This window comes from Syngnathoides biaculeatus, chromosome 19 (genome assembly GCF_019802595.1).
Source record: "Syngnathoides biaculeatus isolate LvHL_M chromosome 19, ASM1980259v1, whole genome shotgun sequence".
NCBI classification, from domain to species: domain Eukaryota; kingdom Metazoa; phylum Chordata; class Actinopteri; order Syngnathiformes; family Syngnathidae; genus Syngnathoides; species Syngnathoides biaculeatus.
Window position 1 is genome coordinate 7,550,861 of NC_084658.1, and position 24,184 is coordinate 7,575,044.

Sequence of the window (24,184 nt, forward strand, 5' to 3'; positions counted from 1 at the left end):
TATTAGCCTTGTCTGGGTCACAAAATCAGTATTTGAGCTTCATAAAAAGATTCACTGGAGATGACTGATTTAGAAGGTAGGTACATGTATGGGGACAGTTGGAAAGCTTTGGATGTGAGCCAACATTAGGTCGGTTAAATTGAATTAGGTTAAGTCTTGCATTAAAAATACTTCTAAAAACAAGTTGTTTTTTTCCTTCTGAAAACTCAATCCAAAAAAAATAAATTGTATTCGTCATGATAAAATATATAAACATGCATAACATTTTGAATTATAACCAATTCTCTGGTGGTTTAAATTTCTGGGGTCAAATTGGATTGGAAATTATGCCACATCCTATAATGAAATAATTCTAGTTTTGGGTGTTATGACTGAGTATAAACTGCTGTCAGTAGATATTTATAAACCTTGCCATCGATGAGGAGTTGAAAATGTGCAACCTCGGCCAGTTATCCAGTGCTCTCCTGAACCCAGAGGTTAAACATTTTATCATGAGCTCATCTGCTACTCGTCTTCCCCACTTCAAAATACACCCTTTATGTAGATCAATAACCTTGACGCAGTGAAGAGGAACGAGATAAAATGCTGAGTGTATGGCCTCATGAAAATTGATGGCAGACATCTGTGTTTTACTGAAACGGAAACTGTAAGGGCTCTGTTAAGCAATTAATGGCTTGGGACATGCGGAAATAATTGAGCGGACACTGAACGCAGCATTGCTGTAATTACTGAAGATGTTCGTATAAATCCCGCTGGGGTGATGGGTGGTCAAGGTAGTGGGAGGGTTCAAGCAACACAGAAAGCAAAGCCAGAACTGAGGTTGCCAGAGTACTTAATTGCTGTTGTCATCAGAACACACCGGTTTGATCTAATTAGAATAGAGATTGTGTGTGTGTGTGTGTGTGTGTGTGTGTGTGTGTGTTGTTGGCAGAATCCTGCTCTGAATTCCTGTCTCATTGTCCCTGTTACTGTCAAACTGTTAACCCAATTTAACAGCCAACGAGAAGGATAAAAATCAACAATGTCGTAAACAGAGGCTCATGAATTTGATTGCAGACTCCATTCAGGCGCACGTCACAGAGCCAGAACTATTTGGAGTTTTCAGGGAGTTGAGAGGGAGATTAACTCTTGCTCTTTATGTGAGGGGTTTTTAGACACATTATAAAGCACTTGTCTGAATTAATTTTAATCAGAAACTTTTGTATGTTCAAATAATTGCAAATTTGAGTTTGGGGTTTTCTCACTGAGCATTTCATTAACGCTCAGTTTGCATATTAAAGTATATTCTTGCATACACCGTATTTTGGTTTACGGCAGTGTCAACATGAAAAACCAAAGTTTAAGATTAAGTTTGAGATGAAGCGTTCATTGCAAGATTTCTAGACCATTTCAGGACAAAGTGGTGTGTAAGGTTTTAAACCATGTCCAGTTTTAAACTTGAGATGTGATTGTGGCGCTGACAACCTTGGCCTGTCTACACTGCAGCCATTGATGGAGGATGGGACTTGAGGGAATCTAAATTTACTGCCTGCTGATAAGACACCAAGATGGATGGGCTCCCACCAATCAAATCAATCTGTATGTGTGACAGATGTGTCAGATGTATAGCTCAGACAGCAAATTGAGCCCAGCCAGTGGCGTCTATTCTTCTGCTCTTCCCATGTGTCCCCCTTCTTCCTTGATTCATCTTGAAACATAATCACAGTACGTTTTTGTGGTTTGTTTTCATTTCATTCAAACATATTATACATTGTGTAAAGGTCATTATCAACACCCTTCTGCTGACTATAGTAATGTACATGTAGTATGCATTTTCTTTTTACAATTAAAAATGAGTTCCAGGTGTCTTTATGATACGTCTCCAATCATGCTTGCGTAAACATGGAATTGTGCGTAAAGCTTCGATACTTGGACTTGTGTTTTTGTATGTGCGTAAATTCACCCAAACACAAAACCTTGTGGTAGAACAGTGAAAATACAAATAAAATGCACTAAGAGGGTCACCAAAGACATCCAAGAGCACATACACCGCCTGTCATCCCTGGGATTTGTGGCCACTGGCACATTTCAGGAGGAGATTGGAGATTTCACAATCAATACTATGCCAGCAGTGTTGGAGGCAATTATTTTCCTGGCGCCAATTTAAATCCAGTTCCCACACAGACATCACCAATGAGCCAAAATTAAACAAGGGTTTCCCAAATGCATAGTTGGAACCATAGACTGCACCGAGCATCATCACACAATAAATTCAGATATGTGAAAAGGAAAGGATTTCATTCAGTCAATACAAAAATAATCTGCAATCCACATTGCCTGGAAAGGACAACTCATTCATTTGTTCATTCTTATAGGAAAAACTCCTATGATGCATGTGTGCCTCCATGGGAGATGTGATTGAGGATGGTTGGCTGCATGTGTAATGACGTGTTCCCAATAATGCGTGCAATAAAGCTATTCACAATTGTTTGTTCTCCCCGGATTTAAGGATGATTCTCATCTGTGGGCCATGAACACGTTTTTTTGAGCATTAAGTTTGATGTCAAACCTTTCCTGTTTATTTTTGACACTGCTCTTTTTCACTGATCCAACAGAATTAACACCAGCAATAAAATTCTCCACATCATTAATTGTTCCATACAGTATCCCCCCCACACTTTTCAAATAAATTCTGTAATGCCAGTCTCGGACATTTTTCCTTTATCAGAGAGCGAAGTACGGTAGTCCATTTACGCAATCTTAAAGGGATTGCTGTTGCCACATATGGTCAATTGGAGGCATTTCCTTTAGCAAATGAAGTCAGACACCCTCGAGGATGGCAGTTTTGAACAGGTGGGATTTATCAACACATTTCCTTTACTATCTGTCCACACAGATACTACATTTTTTAGTAACCAATCACGGACATTTTCTGTTGCCTTTGGTAAATGAACTGGAATGTGTCATATTTTTAATGTCTGTAGCAAAAATCTGCTAGAAGATATCTCGGTCCTGCTAATGAAGCCTTTTTGTTCCTCGCTAATTTCCTCATAGCCACCCCTGGGGCTTTATTGAAGCCCTGCCATCTCAATTTCCGAATTCTCCCTTTCGCCTCCATGCCTTGAGTGGCTCCACCATTGCATCCCACACCACATCTTCCTTGCTCTCTCTCCCATGGTGATAGGTGGTGCAGACAGAAAGAGGGGCTTAACCTGGACGTGGAATGAATATTGGATGCCAGTGTGACAGATTACAGCGGTAATAGACACCTGGGCCAAATCCTCACAAGGATTACAATCATATTTTCAAATGGTTCAGGGTCAAACAGAGGTCGCCCAAGCTAGACTGTGGTCAACAATGTGATAGTGGACCATACAGCTAAAATTCACACCTACTTCTGCTCGTATTTATTTTTCAAATGACTTCATGTCACTTGACAGGCCTGTAACAGGGCTAGAGAAATCATTTTAATCTTTTAAACGGCCTTAATTGTTTTTGTACACAGACCGAGAGTATTCCATGAAGCCTTGGTGGAAAAACGACGGTTCCAGAGGCTCCAACACTTTTTGTTTTGCGGCCCCAGTGGGAGAGATCCATGACAGTGTGAACCACTCTGGTTAACCACCTTATGCACCAGTGTGTGGCTGTCACATAAACATGGAGGAGCTTATGAGGCAAGACCATGTGTACATGTCCTCATGATCCATTCCCCTCTTTTAGTGCCTCATATGGTTTGAAGGACAGGATGATGGCCATGTGCTTGAGATTGTAAGTGTAAAAATCACAGTCGGGCGATAAGTACATGGAGAGTTCATGGCTATGGCAGTCGCACACCAAGGCTGCTGAAATGGTACCCTATGTGGACAAAATACTTGGATGAGATCCCTGACTCCAATCATATTAAAACATAGGAACTTGTGGATGAATGGAAAAAAATGACCTCAGACACACTGAATGCTCATAAAAAGATAGAGACCCACACTGAGATAAGAAATAAAATTATGCAATACATAAAGAAATGATGAGTTATCAATGGAGTCTGTCATATATTCGCTTCATAAAACAAAGCGACTCACTCAATCTAATGTTTTATTCCAAATATCAGGAGTAACAATGCTGATGCTTATACATTTATTTTCTTGATGTTAATGAAATATTTTCCCAAAGCAAAAGGAACACATGCTTTTCTGTAAAATTTGCTACAATCCTTGATATGACCAAGATTATGGGATGGATTATGATACAAGTGTGGAGCTTCAGGTTAATAAGAAAGCTCATTGGCATCAAGGTTCACCCCTCATTACTGGCCAAGCAAACGGGAATTGCGTTCTTGGCCATAGCAGTAACATCAGCATCCAGGGAATCATCATCTGTACATCTAACCCGTTTTAATCATCTCGAAGGGATAAGATGCATTATAGGTGGGGCACCCAGTGTGTCATTGGGAGATGTCAAAAAAAAAATCCAATCAAGCGTCATTTTCCGGATGCATTTGCCATTTTCTTTCCACACCACCCCTCAAGTCCCATTTTATTTATCTAAGTCGTTGTTTTTAAGAGATGATTAAAATCAATAATGTGGTTAGGCCTAGCATTCCCTCTGTGGATATTTAAGTGTGCAGAGCCTAGTTGTGATTCAGCTCCAGGCCCCTCTGTCAGATCACTGAAGGTCTATTTAGTCATTCTAAAGGGAGACTTTCTTCCTTTTGTCTTCATTTCTCTCACTGTGTCTCTTTCCCTTCAATGCCTTCCTTTTTTTCTCCCTACCTCTGAATCTGAGATGATTGACAGATGACTCTGGGGGAAAAGAAGCTTGGTCGGGCCTTTTACTTTCTCCGAGCTTGGAGGATCACGACACTTGGACGCACTGACAGGCAAAATGTCCAAGCGCACACTCACACGGACACACGGACTCCTTTTGAAGGCAAACCACACGGCAAAAAAAAGAACGCCTCACAAACATACACACGCACAAACAGCACACTTTCCCTCATTACCCATCAGGGTTAAAATGTGGGGTAAAAAGCAGTATGCGACGTGCAGCTGCCACTGATTAAATACAAGTGGATCCACTTGCATTCCCAACAATGGCTGCAATCATCCACAGCTATTACAATTCCAAATTCTCCAAAGGAACTCAAGGGTGTTCTGTCAGTTGATTGTGACTGAGTACCTGATGATTAAGATGATACCATAAAAAGATGAGAGGGAGCTTGTGGTTTTTGTAGATGAAAAGTCAGTTGTACAGGCCACAGGGAAACAGTACCAATCAACTCCACTCTGCTGAAATTAAAGATACATTAAGCTCTCTGTTAGTGATGAATTAAACTAAGAGATACAAATTAATGAGTCCACACGGAGGAGTGTATGTGTGTGTGTGTGTGTGTGTGTGTGTGTGTGTGTGTGTGTGCGTGATGAGGGGTTGCCTGTTTGTAGAATTCCATGTGTACATTTCTGGTGCCAAACACAGCAGAAGCACACCGGTTTTAGGCTGCAATCCACTTTAATGAGGGATTAGATGCAGTGGTTGATCTTCTGATCGCTGCACACACACTTGTGCTCATTAGGTAGTCAGGATGGGCTTAAAAATGAAGAAATAAGGGCATGGTCCATCTGCAAATCGGCGGATTTGAGGGGCCTCAGAAGCAGCGCTGTGTGCATTTCAAAATGGTTCAGGCTATTGTTGATGGTCAGGATGATGATAATAAGGGAGTGGGGGGCATTTCATTTATTTTTCCAAGCCACTCATCCTCACAAGGGTCGTGTGAGTGCCAGAATCTATCCCAGCTAACATTGGGTGAAACATTCCTTTTTTATTTTATGTGGAAATCAAGGATACCTTTTTTTTGTGTTAATTCCCAAAATGTACATAGTGGTGACTTGAGATACGGGTGGCTCGAAATGCAAGTTTTCAAAACAGAAGACTTTGTCTCGCATATTTTTTTTTTTTTTGAGTACAGACTTGAGATATAAGTCTATGTTGTATGCAGTGAACTCAACTCTACTAAGTCTACCAGCTCCACAATAAACACCATTTTGGAAAAGAGTGAACAGTTCTTTAAAAAAAAAAAAAAAAAGATGCTTCAAGCTGTTTATTGCCACTCCCATGTGAAGTTAACTATCAGGTGAAACAAAACCATTACACCTTGTCAATTAAAAAAAAAAAAAAGCTGTATAGACTTTCGGTCCATTAGCTTAGTGCTAACTATAAATATATGTTGTGGTGCTTCAACCGTTCAAGTAACATATTTAACACAAAAGTGCAGCAACACATTTATATAGATAATACAACAGCCCTCGCAGAAGGGCTACGCAATATTGAAGTTTCTTTTTTTTTTTTTGTGCCCTTCTGTCATCCAGCACCAAAATGCAAAGACAAGCCATTCTTCCCAGTGGCTCAAAACAATAAATATATTCAATGGCACAGTGAAATTGCTGCCATACTGTTTTTAACTCCCCTATTTTCTGCTCCTCTGTACATGCTTCTCCAGTTTTCTGTCTGCACTGCCTCTTCCCTTATTTATCCTCTCTAAAAGTTGATTTCATCTGACGCAATAGAGTTGAGGAAGCCATGGGCGGAGGTGCTACAAATGCTCTGTCACCGAACTAAACATGCCAGCAAGAGAACGCCTTGACAGCTCTTGGGTGCAACTCGGGGAATCGAAAAAGATGCAATGCATCATTGCAGCCTGTTTGACTCCAGCCTTGATACCCTCATTTCATCTGCACCGGAAAAGTTCTCTGTTTCCACCCTCTTCAACTGGCCTACTTTTGGGGCTGGCGAGGGAAAACTTACTGGCATGGAGGTGGTGGCATTGAAAAGCAAAGGTAGACTGGCAGTGGATCCTGGAGGGAAAACATCCCAGTTTGAAATTACGCATTCAAAAAGTAAACGGCTTACTGTAAATGAGGTCTTTATTGGTGCTTATCGCTGGGGAGCATGTATATTACTTCGATATTACTTCTGACTCAACTCTATTGACACAAATGAGAATGAGATGTAATTTAGCCTTTCACATTGATCTCATCACTGCAGCATTATAAGACATCACTGCTTGCATGTGAGGAATATGTGAGAACATTTGTGGGTTAAGATTTATCAGCAGTGCTCTTTTAATACACAATTTCTGAGGTCCTAAAATTTAAAATTAACCAAATGAACTGGAGCACAATGGGATTATACAATTTATTTTGTCTAACTATCCACCACTAACTTTATTGCAATTTAAAATGATTTTTAATTAATGGGTGGGTTACTAATATATCCAGAGGAAGTGTGCTTCCAAAGGCTGGAATTTGGTTCAATTAGTAATTTGATGAATGATGAAATGTAAAAATAAGATTCAAACTAAAACGGCATTTACGTATCACACCACAGGCCACTAGCAACAAAGAGGGGTCTTCCTAAAACTTTCACACCTTTCATTAAATAAGTCTAACTTTACAAACATCCACAGTATTTTTGTGGCAGAGAAACTACTAACAATAGCTCTAGCCAAATATTCCCCAGATGTTGAGGCTAGCAAATGAGGATTATTGAAACACTTAATTAGTCATTTAAACCAGCTATGTGGACGTTCATTGATAATCCATTGAAAACGTTGGCTTGTAGTATTATGCTAATCCACCAAATAAAGACTAGTCTCGAGAGGCTCCAGGGCGCGCACACTCGGTGCGAGCAGTCTTGTTTGGCTGGCCGTGCTCAGTGTGGGCATCTGCCTGCACAAACCCTTGGAGAGTGTCTGTTGGCAGTGAGATGGAACAGCTTTGCCAAACCCTCACCCAAATTTGACTTCTTAGTGGGAGTATGGCAGCTGATCTACCTGAACTAATGCACCTTTTGAATGGCAATATGATGCCACTGGGACTATTTTTGCAAATTGTGAGAAATGACAAAAACAATGGAAAGTGTCCCTATTCTTCCTCTAGGCACCAGTGAAGCAGATAAAAAGTATTTGTTATCCATTATTAATTTATTACCTTTGAGGTGTTCAGCTATCAAGCCACAACGTGAATGAAAATAAACCAGAGTCTTACAGGAATCCTGTTTGTCATAGCCCTACAACCCTCATCCCTACTAAGTTGCAACACTGCATCAAGACCAGTCACGACTTAGTAGTCACTCATGACCTCTCAGTCATAACTAGAATGGATACAGTATTATACTACTGTTACAACTAGTACAAAAAAGGTTCAATTTCCAACACATTGGACTTGATTTTATCCCTTATCTCTTTCAGGGACAAACTCTGCTGGCTTAGCTTCCCACAGACGCGAGCCATGTCGTTGAGCTAGGGATCAAAAGTTTGCATGAGTTTCCCCTCAAGAGGAACTCCCACATGAAGAACAATGGCTAAAAGAAGGGTGAGCAAGGTAGAAACGGAGAGGGATAGTGAAGCGTTGACAGTAATGTAGGCATGTGACTATTCATGCGGAAGCAGCTACTTGCATTGAGAATGCAAAGCTGGTAAAGCCATGGCGCATGTTTGATTTTAAAGAACTAAAATCCACCAAATAGCAATTGTCAAATTGACTCCAATTCATACAAAATGGTAACCGTCAATATGTATCTCTGCCATATCCATTAAACAATTAAAAAGAATAGTAAAAGGCCTGTATAAATGTTGTCTACTGTACTTCCCAACCAAGGGGATGATCAACATTTTTACCAACTTACTGTAAGAGTAGGCTCCTTATAGCGTTATGAAAATTAAAAATACAAATGTGATTTCTGACCGATTATTGCTTTTACAAGCAAGAATATTGGTTCACTAATGTGCGTCTCTCCCCTATGTAACAAGTCATATCTGCTGTAGAAACTCATGGTTGGTTGTAAATGTGGCAGTCACAAAGCATGTGATGTTAGTGAGCTGAATGTAACTAAACCTTTGATTTTCTGTCCAAACCAAGAAAATGTTACAGGTCAGTGAACCTGAAGTTGCGTGTGTGTAAGTCACCAAGCAGCAATATTGCATAGTGTGCACATGCATGATTTAATACTGTAAGTGACTGTTACACGAACCTCTAGACAAAAAAAAAACAAAAAAACCTTGTGCTTCAGCAATCGTCGTTTCGGTTCAATCAAACTTGCTTTAAATTTTCAGCCACACAAACAGAACTTGCTATATGCTTGGTTGCTTTCCCCGAGGGTGATTTTTGCCTTTTTAAAGTACAAAAAAAAAAAAAAACACAAAGCGCGTGATGAGAAAATCCACTTGCTAATTTGAGGAGCAAACTAAAGCGTGTACACGGCTGACTTGATGACAGCTGTCAGTGTGACAAAAGCTATTATCAGGTGGGATTTAAATTGTTGTGCTGGAGGCAACCAGGCGTTGCCCAGGAGGGATTTGAAAAGACAAGGTTTTTGAAGAAGCCGGGGAGGGTTTCAGGTACTGTCACTCAAACATACATTGTATTTCCTGCAGGCCTGTGTTAAATATTCCCATAGAGTAACTTGTAATGACGCCCCAAAAGTAAAAGTAACATTATGCCACAAGCAATTATACAACAAAGGCAAACACTGGCAAATTGCAACCAGCAGTACATTGGTCTTTTTGTTTCTAAATTCTCTTGAAGAGATTCTTGTACTGTTACAGTAACACAGGAGATTGATTAGTTACTATATATGCACTAAAACGAGACCACGCTTGGGGAGTAATGCCTTAACGTAATAAAATGACACTGCTTTCATACTATGGTCTCTGGATTGTACGACTGACTAGATTTTTTTTTTAACAGTTAACTAGTAAATCAATTGGAATACATTTTTTAAGAAGCTCTCCCGACCCTGAACGCGAGAATGTAATCTTTAACAGTGCTTGCAAGTAAGATGCAAAAGATGCACAAAAGCATGATACTACGTATATTTGTAAAGGGTCTTTCCTCAACAATTGACACTACACAGGAGTATTGGTAAATGAAAATTTCTGCTACAAGAGTTTGAGTAAAAATAAGTGCTTAGGGAAACATCACAAGGCCATGGAAAAAGACATTGCGTTACATTCCGCTATTCCCTGTTGTAATAATTTCATAATTACATTATTGGAAAAATTTGTTCTTGGTCCTGGTGTGAAATAGATTGGTAGACAGATATGGTAGCCGGACTAAGTCTGAATGAAGCCCCTGAGGCTGACAACCACACAAAGTCCTCTTACAAAGTATTTTGTTTGCGTGCGTGACACTTAGCGCATTTACAACACACGTCGACTCTGGATTTGTCAGAGTAGCAGCTGTTGACAAGTTAAGCACTGTGAAGGGAACCCTGACACGTAGCGGCAACAACAATACAACTATGGGAGAATTTTTGACAATTCAATGACAAATCCATTTTGTTCCAAAGGCATCCAAAGCTTAGAGAAGCAGCCAAGTCAATGGCATGACACTGTCCAGTCACTTCCCGACAATATTACCCACCAGAATCATCCCAAATGAATTATCGAGGCTCTTCTGAGCTCAAAGAGGCTCAAAATGAAGTCAATCAAGGCTGTGAACTGCTGAAGCAAAAGCTTTGTGAGCCATTAACTGTATGCCAGCCTCCGCCTACACTTCCCAGTAGGCAATGCCCTCTTGTCGCAGACCTGTTTGCTGACTTCAGCCAATATAACACTGGCACAAATCTGCTGAAAGGTGTTCATCCAGTCAGCACAACAGTCTCCCACCTCTTCTTTCAAGAGCTTGTCTCCCTTTTGATCACGATGCTCTAATCTCCAATAACACGCTCAATTAAAAACGCTTCTCCTTAAATCTCACTGGCACTATAATAGAACATGAAGTACTTGAGATTTAAGTACTTACATAATCAACAACAAGTAGAGCATCCGGATACATGCTATTAGCTCTAATCATCAGGTAAATGTGTCCTTTGTTACAGTGTCTTAACAACCTTACCAATTTCAGCCCTTGTGGGATTTCACTTTTCTGCCTCAGTGTCAAGTGCTTTGCTATTGATAATCTATTTCAAAAAGCTTCTCACCCTGAGCATGTAAAGAATTTAAAGTCCACATGGTGTTCTGTAGGAATTGTTACTTTAGAAATAGAGAAGCCTACAGCTTCCAACAAAGATGATTCAGAGTGGAAATCCAGTATGCTGGCACCGTGATCGGCTTACTCTGTGTTCTTATTTCTTGGCAGAGCGATGCTGAGGCGCTCACTGCCACATGGCACCCAGATACGTGGTGAGGCACAGTCACACATGCTGGCTTTTATGAGTCATTGCACACCACCATGGATTCAGACAGGCAAAAACAGTCAAGAATCAGAAGGTCTGGTCGGTTAAAATCCCAAAATAGTTGGCAAAATAATGGGGTGAAACTGTTTGGGCTGCACAACCCATTATAGAGACACACTGACTGGCATTAGGCTACTGCAAATACTATATGAACCACAAGAGCGCCAAGCTGTGCAATTCTGTTCAGCTTGCCATGGTACATTGGAACACTAAATTCTTAGCTGGCTTGTGTGACACATAAATAACGGGACGTCGTTGTGGCACAACACTGTAATCGGCCAATAAATTCAATCAGGATCAATCACGGTAAATGAAGGACAACAATGGTGGATATCTATCATAATGTGATTTTTTTTTTTCTTGGCATGCAACTGTTTAATGCATGGCAAGCATTGTTTGATAATGGGTACATTTTGGGGTCTTTCCTATTCAATTAACCAATGTTATATGGAAAGTATTTATTCACTCATTTTGCCATAACTTCCCCCCAATAGGTGGTATGTCATTACCATTGGAAATGATTGGATTCTACTACTTTTGAAGTTAACCTGGCTATCAAAGTCTTTTTTCATGTAGACTTGTATTACTGAGGCATGGTGACCACTGCTGAAATATTTGCAGCTTGGAAGCCAATACATCAGGGTCAAAGGTCCTGACCGTCAATGTTTTCTGTGACATATCAATAGACACCATGCTTTTGGCAATGTTCAGTGGTACTGTTCCACCGCACAGACTCAAGTCACTACATATATTTAAACCTGATAGAGCATGCATATTATCTGCTGCTGAAGGGATTCAAACAAACGACAAATGAAAGAGACTGTGGTCAAAGCTGGATAATCATAAAAAAGTGCAAACGTTTGGTGATCTCATTGAGTGACACATTGAAAACCAAGCATTCGATACTAAATTTCAGCTTGTAGCCCCTTTCATCTATTTCAATTTATCAAATACAAAATGTGACAGGCTTCACGGTGGATCAGCTGGTAAAGCGTTGGCCTCACAGTTCTGAGGTCCCAGGTTCAATCCCGGAACCCTCTTTGTGGAGTTTGCATGTTCTCCCCATGCCTGTGTGGGTTTTCTCCGGCCACTCCGGTTTCCTCCCACATCCCAAAAACATGCAACATTAATGAGACACTCTAAATTACTCCTAGGTGTGATTGTGAGTGTTTCAATGTGCCCTGCAATGAGCTGGCAACCAGTTCAGGGTGTACCCCGCCTCCTGGCTGTTGACAGTTGGGATAGGCTCAAGCACTCCTCGCGACCCTTGTGAGGATAAGCGGCTAAGAAAATGGATGGATGGATGGATGGATGGATGAAAATGTGGCATTTTTGTGCTAAATGCTACTACAGTGCTCTTAATTAGCACATCAGAGTTAGAAATAAAACATTTTATATTTATAAATGTTATAAATAAGAGAGCATGTTATGGAATAAATTACTACAAATCTCTAAACATTGGAAAGTCCCCCACAGCATCTGGAAAACTGTCAGACAAACTGTAGGGACGTGGCATTGCGGAATGGGTTTCAACCTAAATTGCAGACCAGAGGGAGTATTTAAAAGGAGGGGAGGAGGTGTGTTCGAGAAGCTAATTAGCGTTACTCATTTATTTCGCTGAATACAACTTGCCCTGTCATTGTAGAACAGCATCACAAATGGGAAAACTTATAGACAAGCATGTATATATTTTCAAAGGCAATAAGACAATCGTTATAAACGAAACATTTTTAGGTGACTTTTGCTAAATTTGAAACAGCGGGCAAGAAAGAAATGTATCATCCTAATGAAGATCAGACGATCATTTAATTGTCTACTGATCTATAATCATCTGCTTCTTAGTGTTTCATATTTATCTCAACCAGTCAGTCTGATGACAAGGCAGGATGCCAGCTCATAACACAAGTTCACAGAAGCCCTTGATGAGATACAAGGGAATCCAGGCGGGGACCGACTCCCTTCAAACGCCAGCGCTGCCTGCCACAATGGCTGCCACTCACTGTTTGGTCCATGCGTTTACACTGGGGGGGAAAAACAGACTGAAGGATGCTGAATAAGCATTGAAAGAGAAGCCTTTTGGTGCGACAACAATGCAAGTCCCAGAGTAACAGCTAATACCTGGCACATCTCACTAAATCATTTCATTTAGAGCGTCTGATGTGCCGACAGACGGGATGTAAAATGCATTTTCACGCCAAGCCTCTCAAGTGCTTACCGCCCATGCGAGCATAATGAAAAGATTACTGGTTGCACCCCCTTGTCAAATCATACTTCTGAAATAAGTCCATGACACCTTATGGGAGCTATTTTCAATATACTCTCAGAAATAGAAGGACTCCATTTTGGTCGATCTTCACCACAGATGGCAAATTATGGGACTCCAGGGTAACTACAGTGTTTGTACCTTTTTAGAGAGAGAAAAACGAAAAGCTATAAAGTCAAGTGTACTGTAACCTTGGACTTCCTTATTTCTTTTCACGTTTTTTATTCGTGGAAAAAGGTTTCAAAATCTGAACAAATCTGAGGATGAGCAGCAGCCCGGAGCAGATTTAGGGTACCACTCCTAAAATTTCAATCATGTACATTGATGGTTCCGAGTACCAATGCTCCTGGTGCTGATTTTCTTAGTTGGAAAGTCCACTGCTTCATACTCCGCGTCCTCTACACCACTTAGTAGTTAGTGCTAGATCGACAAGCAGCAATCTTCTCTTTTCCCTGGCAGCTCCATCCTCAGCACCCTTCTACCAATGTACTCACTCTCTCGCCTTTTGGACATGTTCGAACCATCGAAGTCTGCTCTCTTGAATTCTTGTCTCTCTTTGTCTCCAAAACATCCAACTTTGGCTGTCCCTCTAATGAGATTGTTTCTAATCTATCCAACCTGTTCACTCCAAGCGAGAACCTCAGCATCTTCATTTCTGCGACCTCCAATTCTGCTTCCTGTTGTTTCTTCAGGGCCAACATCTCTAATCCGTACATCATCGCCGGTCTTACCACTGTTTTATAAACTTTGCCCTTCATCCTAGCGGCTAGTCTTCTGTCACATAAAATGGCAGACACCTTCCGCCAACGGTTCCACCCTGGTTGAAACCGTTTCTTCACTTCCTTACCACACTCTCCATTGCTCTGTATCGTTGACCCCAAGTATTTGAAATCATCCACCTTTGCCATCTGTTCTACCTGGAGCTTCACTCCTCCTCCTCCACCCCTCACATTCATGCACATATATTCTGTTTTACTTCGGCTAATCTTCATTCCTCTCCTTTCCAGTGCGTGCCTCCATCTTTCTTATTGTTCCACCGCCTGCTCCCTGCTTTCACTGCAGATCACAATATCGTCTGCATACATCAAGGTCCAAGGGGGTTCCAGTCTAACCTCATCTGTCAGCCTCTCCATTACGATCACAAACAGGAAGGGGCTCAGAGCGGATCCCTGATGCAGTCTCACCTCCACCTTAAATTCTTCTGATACCAACGGCACACCTCACCGCTGTTCTGCTGCCCTCATACATGTCCTGTACTATTCTAACATATATCTCCGCCACACCAGACTTGCGCATGCAGTACAACAGTTCCTCTCTTGGTACTCTGTCATAGGCTTTCTCTCGGTCTTGTAGTTGAAGTTCAACCTGCCTCAACAAAACCCCAGCACACTTCTTGAGACCACCCTCCAGACAGCATCAAATGATTAACTCAGTGAATTTTGTTTTCTGGCCTCTTTTTGCAAGTTATTCAAAAGAAGTTCCAGCCTCAACAAGGTGTTAAGATAAGTCTCATCACCATGTGAACAGTGATTAACTTTTTTTTTTTACACACTGTGAAAAAGTTCAAATCTGCGATGCAAGAGTTTGCACGAATAATCACCTTCACACAGTACTTTTATCAGTCATGTTTATTGTTTGGCGTGAACTAATTTTATACCTGCAGTATATTAGAGTTAAGAATGTTAAAATGTGAGTTACTGCCTGTGCAGTTGTACGATGGTAACAGCTTGACCCTGAAATTGATTTTCCATCATTTCCTACATTGTTTAAAAATCTAAACAAATAGAACCCAGCATTTCACAACAGATTGTGTTTAATATTTAGCATTTTTTTTCCCTGATAGTGTGAATATGACCCCATTTTGCAACATAAGACGAAGTTACAAGTCAACATATTAAGCCACTAATTAAGGGAGAAATGGAGTGAAGATGAGTACATAGGCTTTGTGGATGGCTTGCTGTATTGAGAGGTTGAAATGCCAAGCGCCTCTGCTTTCGCCCTGAAGCTACAGTCCTGCAGATACTGCAAGTCAAGCCACAATTTATCAACCGCTTTCGCTGTCTTAAATGGGGTTAATAGAACGCTAACAATCGGAATAGCCTTGGCAGCACATCACTAACTATTTCCCTTCTGGTTAAATTCAGTTTCTGTTGTCGTTTCGTCTCCCTGAGAAAGATACTGTAACTCTCACCTCGGCTCAATCGGGAAGATTGCTTATTAAGGAACGGCTCAGGGGTACCTCTCTAAATTGGGGGGAGCATGGTCTCGCTTGTGCGATAACTACAGATTTATGTCAGAATTAGGTGTAAATAGCTGCAGTGGCTATTCCCTTTCTTTAATTAAGCAAGCACATTTTCCAGGCTTGAGCGTGGTCCCCTCGCACGGCATATGCTTGCTTGCTTAGAGGGACTGAGCCAGAAGACTGAGAGTGAAAATAAGTTAGTGCTCTCCCAAAAGACTTAAATGGCTAAAAACAAAGCATAGCGACCTCCCCCATTTTTTGGAATGTATACTACTGTGTTTAGCTATCTGGTTGAACTATCTTTTTATTTTTTTATTTTTTTTTTTTGCAGCTGTCAATGAGTAGTGAAAACAATGATACAGAGCAGCAAATGTCAGATTACTTCTCAATGTCAGATCAAGCTGAGTGCACAGTCAAATGAAAATGTTGCAGCACACTGCTGTATTGCTTTGAAAAACTGCAGAGTGTGTACTTCCTAGACAGTTATATCTGTAGCCTTTTATCTGCTAGAGTTCTATTTTGGTTACTCCAAAAAAGGTACACCAACCAATTTAATTCCCTATTGCCACTTTTGCTACCTGGACTACCAAATGTTACCAGTATAACTCATTTCCACAAGAACTCGTGGAAGTGCGCGTAATGTAGCATATTTATCATGAACAAAGTGGATACGTATGGCTTTCCATCCTGTACTTTGTGAGCATTAAATAGTATTCTAATGCATATTTCTGTCGCCTTTAGGTCTGAAGTGGAACATTACTGATGCATCTTCAGACAAAGTTACAACTTGGAGACACATTTGCTACATATGCACTCAATTAAACGATTGCTCGTAAAGGACAGAAGTGCTGAGCTTAGAAGGTTTAGCATCTGCTACTACAGTGGGCTCATTTCACCCCCACCACGTAGATAAAAATGACTGATGTTGATCTCTTGCAATTAACATTAAAAATCCAACACAAATAAATAAAATCGCAAGTGTCTCTAAATCTGAAAGCTACCATATGCCATGGACTTTGATTTGCATTTGGCATCCCAGACTGTGTTGTGGAAACCAGATTTCAGGAGGAAAAGAGCAATTACCAATAAATAATATTACAATGTCATTTTCAGTTCTCTGAAGATGAAATGTACGATAAAAGCAGGGCCTTCCTCATCATAATTTTTCACAAGCAATTAACTGTGAAATGCAACAAATCCCTTCATAAGTGCGAGAGATTCAGGGACCACACATAAGGAATGAAAAAGATTTTGGCCGAATATGAAAGAGAAAATTGAGACACGGGGTTCATCCATGGGTTGTTATTCTGTGAGCTGCGAAAGCTTTTAACAAAGAGACAATGTGAGATTTGTGGGTTTCACCTGAAAAAGCCTGTAACATATTCCAAGGAAAACTAATCCATAGTTGACTTCGGTTAAACTGGGAACTGACATCTTTTAAATCTATGGAAACTGTATGAAACATTTAACGCCATTGTTTTCCCCTGGGGTCATTGCACAGATTCCTTCTTACACTCCATTTTTAGTCAGAAACACTCTAAAATTCACATCCAAACGCGCAAAGTTTTCCTCTTCTTGCTTGCTTCTTCATTGTTTTTGGGCAAAATAAGAGATGTTTGTCTCCCGACTTTAAAAAAGATGTCGACAGAGGCTTTCGGAAGCTGGAGTCAAGGAGACCCCCTGTTATCGCACTGTGGCAATAAAAACGGTTCAAGCGACACTGAATGCATTGATGGCGCTCAGATAGACAAGATGCACACACGCACAAAAACACACACAGCATAACAAAACACCTGAAGTTGTCAGCAAGCCAACTTTTCACCAACTTTACACTTAACAAACTTTTCACCCTGGAAGGATCTGCAAACATGTCCTTTCTATTTTTAAAGATAAGACTTGTTTTTCCCCAGTAATTTATCATGCTGTTGTAATGTAAGATTTGGGCGCAGCTTGAATTCAGTGAGATAGCATAATGGGCAACATGTAAAGAGTGCCGTTGAATGCAGTGAAAATAATTAAAAAAAAAAAGATAAAAGGGAAGTGCCACAAACATAAACACTAAACATGTTCGGCGTTGATTAGGCTAATTTAATCAGAAAACGTGACTCCCTTTGGCACCGATTTAAAAGGTACTGTATTGTTTTTTTGTGATGTCACAAACAAATGAAATGAAGCCTGTTTACGTTCCATTCACTTTTGTTCCATAGCCTACACTTCAGTCACCGTAGTATTGCAATAAAGATGAAAGAAACCATGTAAAATGAATCAAGCTGACTTCATCCTCTGATGCTTAATACTTCTATTGGAAGTGTAATTACTTTTTCTATGCTAGTTAATTGCTGTTGCGGTTCTGGAATTTGACCTTTTTGAAGTCAGTCGGTTGGTCTGGAAAAATGCCTTCGTGCTTGCTGTTGCTATCTCACCCACTTAACAACAACAACAAAAAAAAATCTCCCATAAACAGGTTTATGAGACAGAATGTCACAGTCTATGAAAACATTGCAGCCCTGTGAAAATCATCTCACCCACTCATCCGCCACAAAAACATGCAGTATTGTGATATGAAATGAGACATATTGCAGCTGACCGGCAGTCTTATTTTTCAAGGAAATGTCATCATGGAGGCAGTTGTGAGACCGCACAGTCCATTAGCGAAGGGCGAGTGAGGTGTGTGTGTGTGTGTGTGTGTGGAGGAGGGGGGATAAAAACACTTTCTCCAACGCAAATGCTTAATCAGGATGAGCTTTTGAAAAGGTCAAGTTTGCATAACCCCGTGTGAATCCGCCGACGACTTGGGCAGGTCTCGCTTGCGCTGAGTAACTATCAAACCCAAATATCAAGAATGTTGGTTTATAGGAATCAAAGTGGTCAAAACCCACGACGCCACTTTGCAGGTTGAATTATTGACATCGGTGTCCTCAATGCAAGTAAAAGAAATTCTCAATATGACTTATTAATATGGAAGTAATGTCTTTTTATTCAAGTTAGGGGATTGATAAATATAAGCAATATGCACTTGTAAAATGTATATCTTGTATGCATGTTATATAATATCTCAATGAATACTTATTACTCATTTCCATTGTACTGTATATTGTAATTTCCATTTTTATTTTTATACTCAGAACTTATCTAGAGCAGGATGTATCATGTGTACTGTGCATGCCGAGCAAGGCAATTGGGTTGGATAAACTATTTGAGACTTGTGTGATCATCAAAATGTGAATACCAGTGTTACAACTCTCAAAATATTAAATTTGCTGTTTACTCAAGAGCCTTGTCTCTTTGGAAGTATGTGAGCTCTGACTAATACATGACAAAATGATTACGTCAGCAGGGTCCCACATAATTAAATCTGCTCGGGCAAATCACCTGATCCACAGTAACTAGCGAGTAACGCATGCCCTATTTACTGTAGTCCTTGTTGAGACATCCAACAAACTTCTGCCTGTAAGACATTACAGGGTTCCCCAAAATGTGTTAATTTTAAACAAAAACTGCCATTCAATTTGTGGAAGCAAAAAAGCTGTTCTGCTGCTTTACAAAGCTGTCATAAATTGAGTGTCCACTCGTGTACTATAAACCATGCCCCCCCCCCCAAAAAAAAAAAATATCCAAAATAATCTGTTGCTGAAGAGGAAAATCATGTGTGTAATAAAATAACACAATTCAAAATTTTAAACAGCAAGGTGAATTATTCATTCATTCATTTTCCATAACGCTTATCCCCACTAGGGTCACGGGCATGCTGGAGCCTATCCCGGCTGATTCTGGGCAAGAGGCGGGTTACACCCTGAACTGTCACACACACACTTAGACCTATGAGCAATTTAGAGTCTTCAACTAACCTACCCTGCATGTTTTGGGGACACGGGAGGAAACCGAACCACCCGGAGAAAACCCACGCAGGCAAACCCAAGTCCTCAGATCTGTGATGCAGCTATTCACTCTTGCAAGAGTGCGAATTCCGTGTACTTGTCGTGTATTCACCAGTTCCGCGTGATTACGCAGCTTTATTTATAAATGAAACCATACAGTTAAAATCTAGCTTTATTTTATTATTTCATTCGATGAAAACAAGGTATGCAGTCACATTCTAATTATCTTGTCATATGTCATGATATTTTAAGCTTAAGCTTCTGCTCTCAACTCTGCACTAATGGTGTTTATGACCAATAATACTTTTCATAAACTCAAGGCTACTCTGCTGAAGGCTTTGCGGTTTAGGTCTTCCCAAATATTTTAGATTTTGCAACTCGTCGGTGCTATTAAAGGCCAGGAATTTAACTTGAGGGGACAGCAGGATCTCATATAGTGCTAGACTTTTGTCACAGAGTTCACAGATTGGCATCTTATTGCTATTTGAAAGGTCACTGGGGTGAACCAGAAAAAGCAGTCAAGGTGTGTATGTCCGGGGGGTGGGGGTGGGGTGGGGGGGTGGCGTATGTGACGCAACCTTCCTCCATCCATGACCCAGGGATGAAGGCCTCTGCCAGACATAACAGGACTTATATAAGTGCCACACCGTCCAGGTACTCCACTGCACACACTCTCATATCCAACTTTCAGCTTCACAGACACAATCCGATAAAAATGGGCCAGATTGGACGAATGTTAAATCAATTACCGCAATGCCAAATTTTTTTGTACAGCGGAATGGGCTGTGTTGTAATCGGCACGTGTCGTGTGTGACTATTATCAGTGTAATTTCACATGATTGGAATAGAGAGTGGAGAGGTTGAAGCTACCCACGGCCTTTTTAATTGAAGCACTTCTCAAATTACGTGCTGTAGACACGGGGGCAACAGGATGGCATCAACGATCAGTAATTAAATAAGCGTTCATCCAAATGTTTAAAGGCTGGCAGTGATAGGCAATAATAATATACTGTTCCGGTTGTGTATCCAGGGGAGCCTCCGACATGCATGAATCCTCCGCATCCATGATTCATTTTTGTCCGTCACAGAGTTGCAGTGAAGCAAACTGGGTACACGTGCATGGTGTCACTTTGGTCCAATCGGGGGTCACAGAAATGAGAGGTTGAAGAATGCAAGGGGACCCTGTTCTGGCAATGACCTCCTGTGATATAACGATTCCGTCTCAGCCCCAAACTTATTGGACCTCAGCTAGTCACGGAGTAAACTGAAGGCGGAGAAAATCATATTTTCTGAAAGACCTTCAGGCTGGGTCCACAGCAACATAATTGAAGTATGCATTTTTATATTTAACATTCATTTATCATTCTGTTTTCTATAGTGCTTGTCCTCATTCTGGTCATGGGTGAGCTGGAGTCAGAAGATAAAAACTTTTTTTACTTGTAGCTAGTATAAATCCATAAAACCTGTTATTCTCGAATTCTTAGAACGTTAATCCTTGTCCTGATCCCCACTCTGGATAATATTCATCATGTGTGGTTGACATAAGTGAAATGTGATGAAATATGGTGTATTTAATTCCTATATTACCTGATATTGTTTGTTGCTGTGGAGCATGAGCCATGTGAATTGACTTTTGTTCATGATCTGCATTTAGCCTCTAGAAACAAAACATTGTGACATGCTGCAATGCTTAAATTGACACATTTTAATTAAATATGGTATAATGTTTTCCGCCTTTCCTTGAAAATTGGATTTTGCGCTTTCCTGCAAAATCCAATTTTCAGGCTTCTGATTGGCCAATATGGCCTCACAATACAGTCCTGGACTGCAGCGGAACCTGTTTGACAGCCCGTTAATGGGTTTTGATGTGGACACAGATTTCTTTTCTTAACCATAGACACAACATTTTCAAAACTACCTGTGTAAATGTGGACGTTGCGTAAAGTATGTCCAGCAGAATAATGTGCAGAATGAATAAAATACATTATCTAGCGGTACACCTTGAATTATTCATGTTTCCGAGTCTCTATCCTGGCCCACTGAGGAGATATTAGCAACTCAGTCACTGCATGCGTCGCACATAGTGCTCTGGGTCTCTGGCTCCCTGACGCTTTCTCTTTCTCATCTCTCTTGATCACTAGCTGATCTTTGTCCTCCCCATTTTGTTAATTTGCCCCACCCACCCCCCTGAGTTCTCTCCCCCCCAAGCTGACTTTCTGCTGACGACTCCTCGAGTCTATTTATATTCCTCAAGTTACTACTTTTCTTCCTGGAAAAATCTCTCTAATTATCAAAAAGAGCTCTTGAAGCTATTGAGGCTCAGCGCCTGTTCTCGGAGAATCTTTGACTTGCAGGACGGATCAAAATGGACTCATCATTGAGCAATCTGGGGTAACCAGCTGGGAGCTTCTAAGTGAAAAGGACCCCAAATTAGGAGGAGGCTGGTTTCCTAATTAAAATACTTGACCTAATATACGTCATTTTATTTTCAGCTCCTCAAGGAGTTTGTGACTTTCTTGATCGCTAGATAATTTGTAGATGCACCACAGAGGTCTTCTAAGCTAATCAACTAATCACTGCATTTAGGGCACTTCAACTATTTTCTTGTTATGTATCTGTGAGAATGAATGCACCTAAAGCAGTATACTCAGATTTAAACTTGCCGAGTTAATTAGTATCTTATAATTTAAATTTTTTAATCATCAACTGAGAGAATTTAATTTTTTTCATGTGACACAAAATGGTCCCAACAATATTAACTAAATGGAGCTCGGTATCGTTATCTATTAACCATGAATATTGTTCTCAGACAAAATAATTGTACGGGACAATTTCACATTTTCAGGAGAAAATATCTAGATGCAGTAAAAATAAATGTACATGAAATGCAAGCTTGTCGTAAACTAAAATATATTCCACTGGGCATCCTCCAATTGTGTATTATACAGGAAGTCCTCAGTTACTGACCTAGTTCCATTCCTACAATGGCGCCTTAACCAGAATTTATAGCTTAGAATACACCATATTCTCTCAATAACCTACGGTAATTATTACAGTAAAGGTATTATGAAAAAAAACTAGTTGGCTTTAACTATGAAGAACAAAGTTATCAAACAGTAAGTATGATAATAAGTGAGTGTGCCTTTTTCCATATTTGTAAGCCGCTGTGCAAACTTGTTCAATGTGCACCGTTGGTAACATCGAAACCTCATACCATTGAGGATAAATGGACCTTTTTTTTGCAGTTTGTTTCACAAAACAAAAAATGAATCATATACAAATGAAACTGTTTTTGACAATTAACAAATGTCATATTTCTATACATATATGTATATCTCCTTGGCACTGCTCAATTTGAATGTGAGTTACAGAGGAATATAACCAGTGTTATGTGTATACAAAAAAAAACACTTGATAGTACCCCAATGTTGGATAGAAGTAATATACAGTATATAAAAGTACATTTGGTTATGTGCACTATATTTTCATACAAATATTGAGTATTAAAAGACTGCGCTGAATGCTTACCAGACAATGCTTGCTGTTAATACTTTAACTGCACATTTGTGCTCCCGATTTGTCATTCATGCTTTTGTGTGCTTACTATGCTAGTTATGGTTGCATCGCTGCAGCCGTACTACTGAGGAAATATTTTTATCTCCCTGCCAAAGTCACATTATGCTGCACTTTGTGTGAGTAATCAGTGTCAACAACACATCGAGGAGCAGCTCTCCAAATAGCAAAACATGACGTCAGTCTGCTTCCTTGTCTTTAGCCACATTAATGAAGCACAGGCTTTGTAATTGTCTGTCACTACTCTGAGGATAGAACAAATCGATTGATTGTGCAATAAGATTGTAAATATTTTCTATTTAACACCATAGTTTAATCAGAGACTCGCTGCATTCGTGGACTCACCAGTGCGCAGTATGTCTCAGGAGGATTTCCACAGGTGATGTTGGGTGGATCCAGTTTAACCTTAAGGTACTGGGTCATGTCTGCCGCCTCCGGCTGGCAGGCCATGTAGTCCCAGGTTAGTCCTTCGTCTGAGTAAACCTGGGATTTGCACACGTCATAGTGGCCCCACGCTGCCGGGTAGTGCTGCATGCCGGCTTGGCAAACGCCAGTCCACAACGCCTGCAGTGTCAGTGCTAAATAGAGACGCATGACTGGTCCTCTCTCAGCCCCTGTCATTGGAGCTGGATCTCCTTATCAAAACTTATGAACAAGGGTCCCGTCTTCTTCTTCCACTTCCACTGACAGCAACTCATTCAACGGGAACTGGGAGACATACCTTCTCGGTGATTTAGAGGCGTCTTCTTCTTTTATTATTGTTTCTGTCTCTCTTGGGTTAGCAGCCCATTGAGAAGTGGACAGGATTGGTGGAAAAGAGGGAGGCGAAAAAAGAGATAGCCCTTTGACGTGTTGATAAGACAATGTGTGACAGGTCTCCTCAGCTTGTCTGGCTGTCAGTCATTGTGCTCGTCCTGTGTGGTGTTCTGGAACTGTGGAGAAATGAGAGCGAGAATGAATACACCTCCCTTAAGAGGGCAACGAATGCAAGTGAGCGACATTATTCGGCACCATTATGAGGAG

General features: G+C 40.6%; 1 protein-coding gene across 4 annotated transcripts in view; it reads right to left on the minus strand.

Annotated features, from left to right (window-relative positions):
• The window catches only part of ntng1a (netrin g1a), a 75,809-nt gene extending 51,925 nt beyond the window's left edge, over positions 1-23,884 (minus strand). For all 4 annotated transcript variants that reach the window (XM_061805272.1, XM_061805271.1, XM_061805270.1 and 1 more), the window contains exon 1: positions 23,507-23,884. In XM_061805272.1, the coding sequence (XP_061661256.1) occupies positions 23,507-23,782 (276 nt within the window). In that variant the 5' untranslated portion in view covers positions 23,783-23,884. The remainder of the gene's footprint in view (positions 1-23,506) is intronic.
• Between the last annotated feature and the right edge of the window lie 300 nt (positions 23,885-24,184).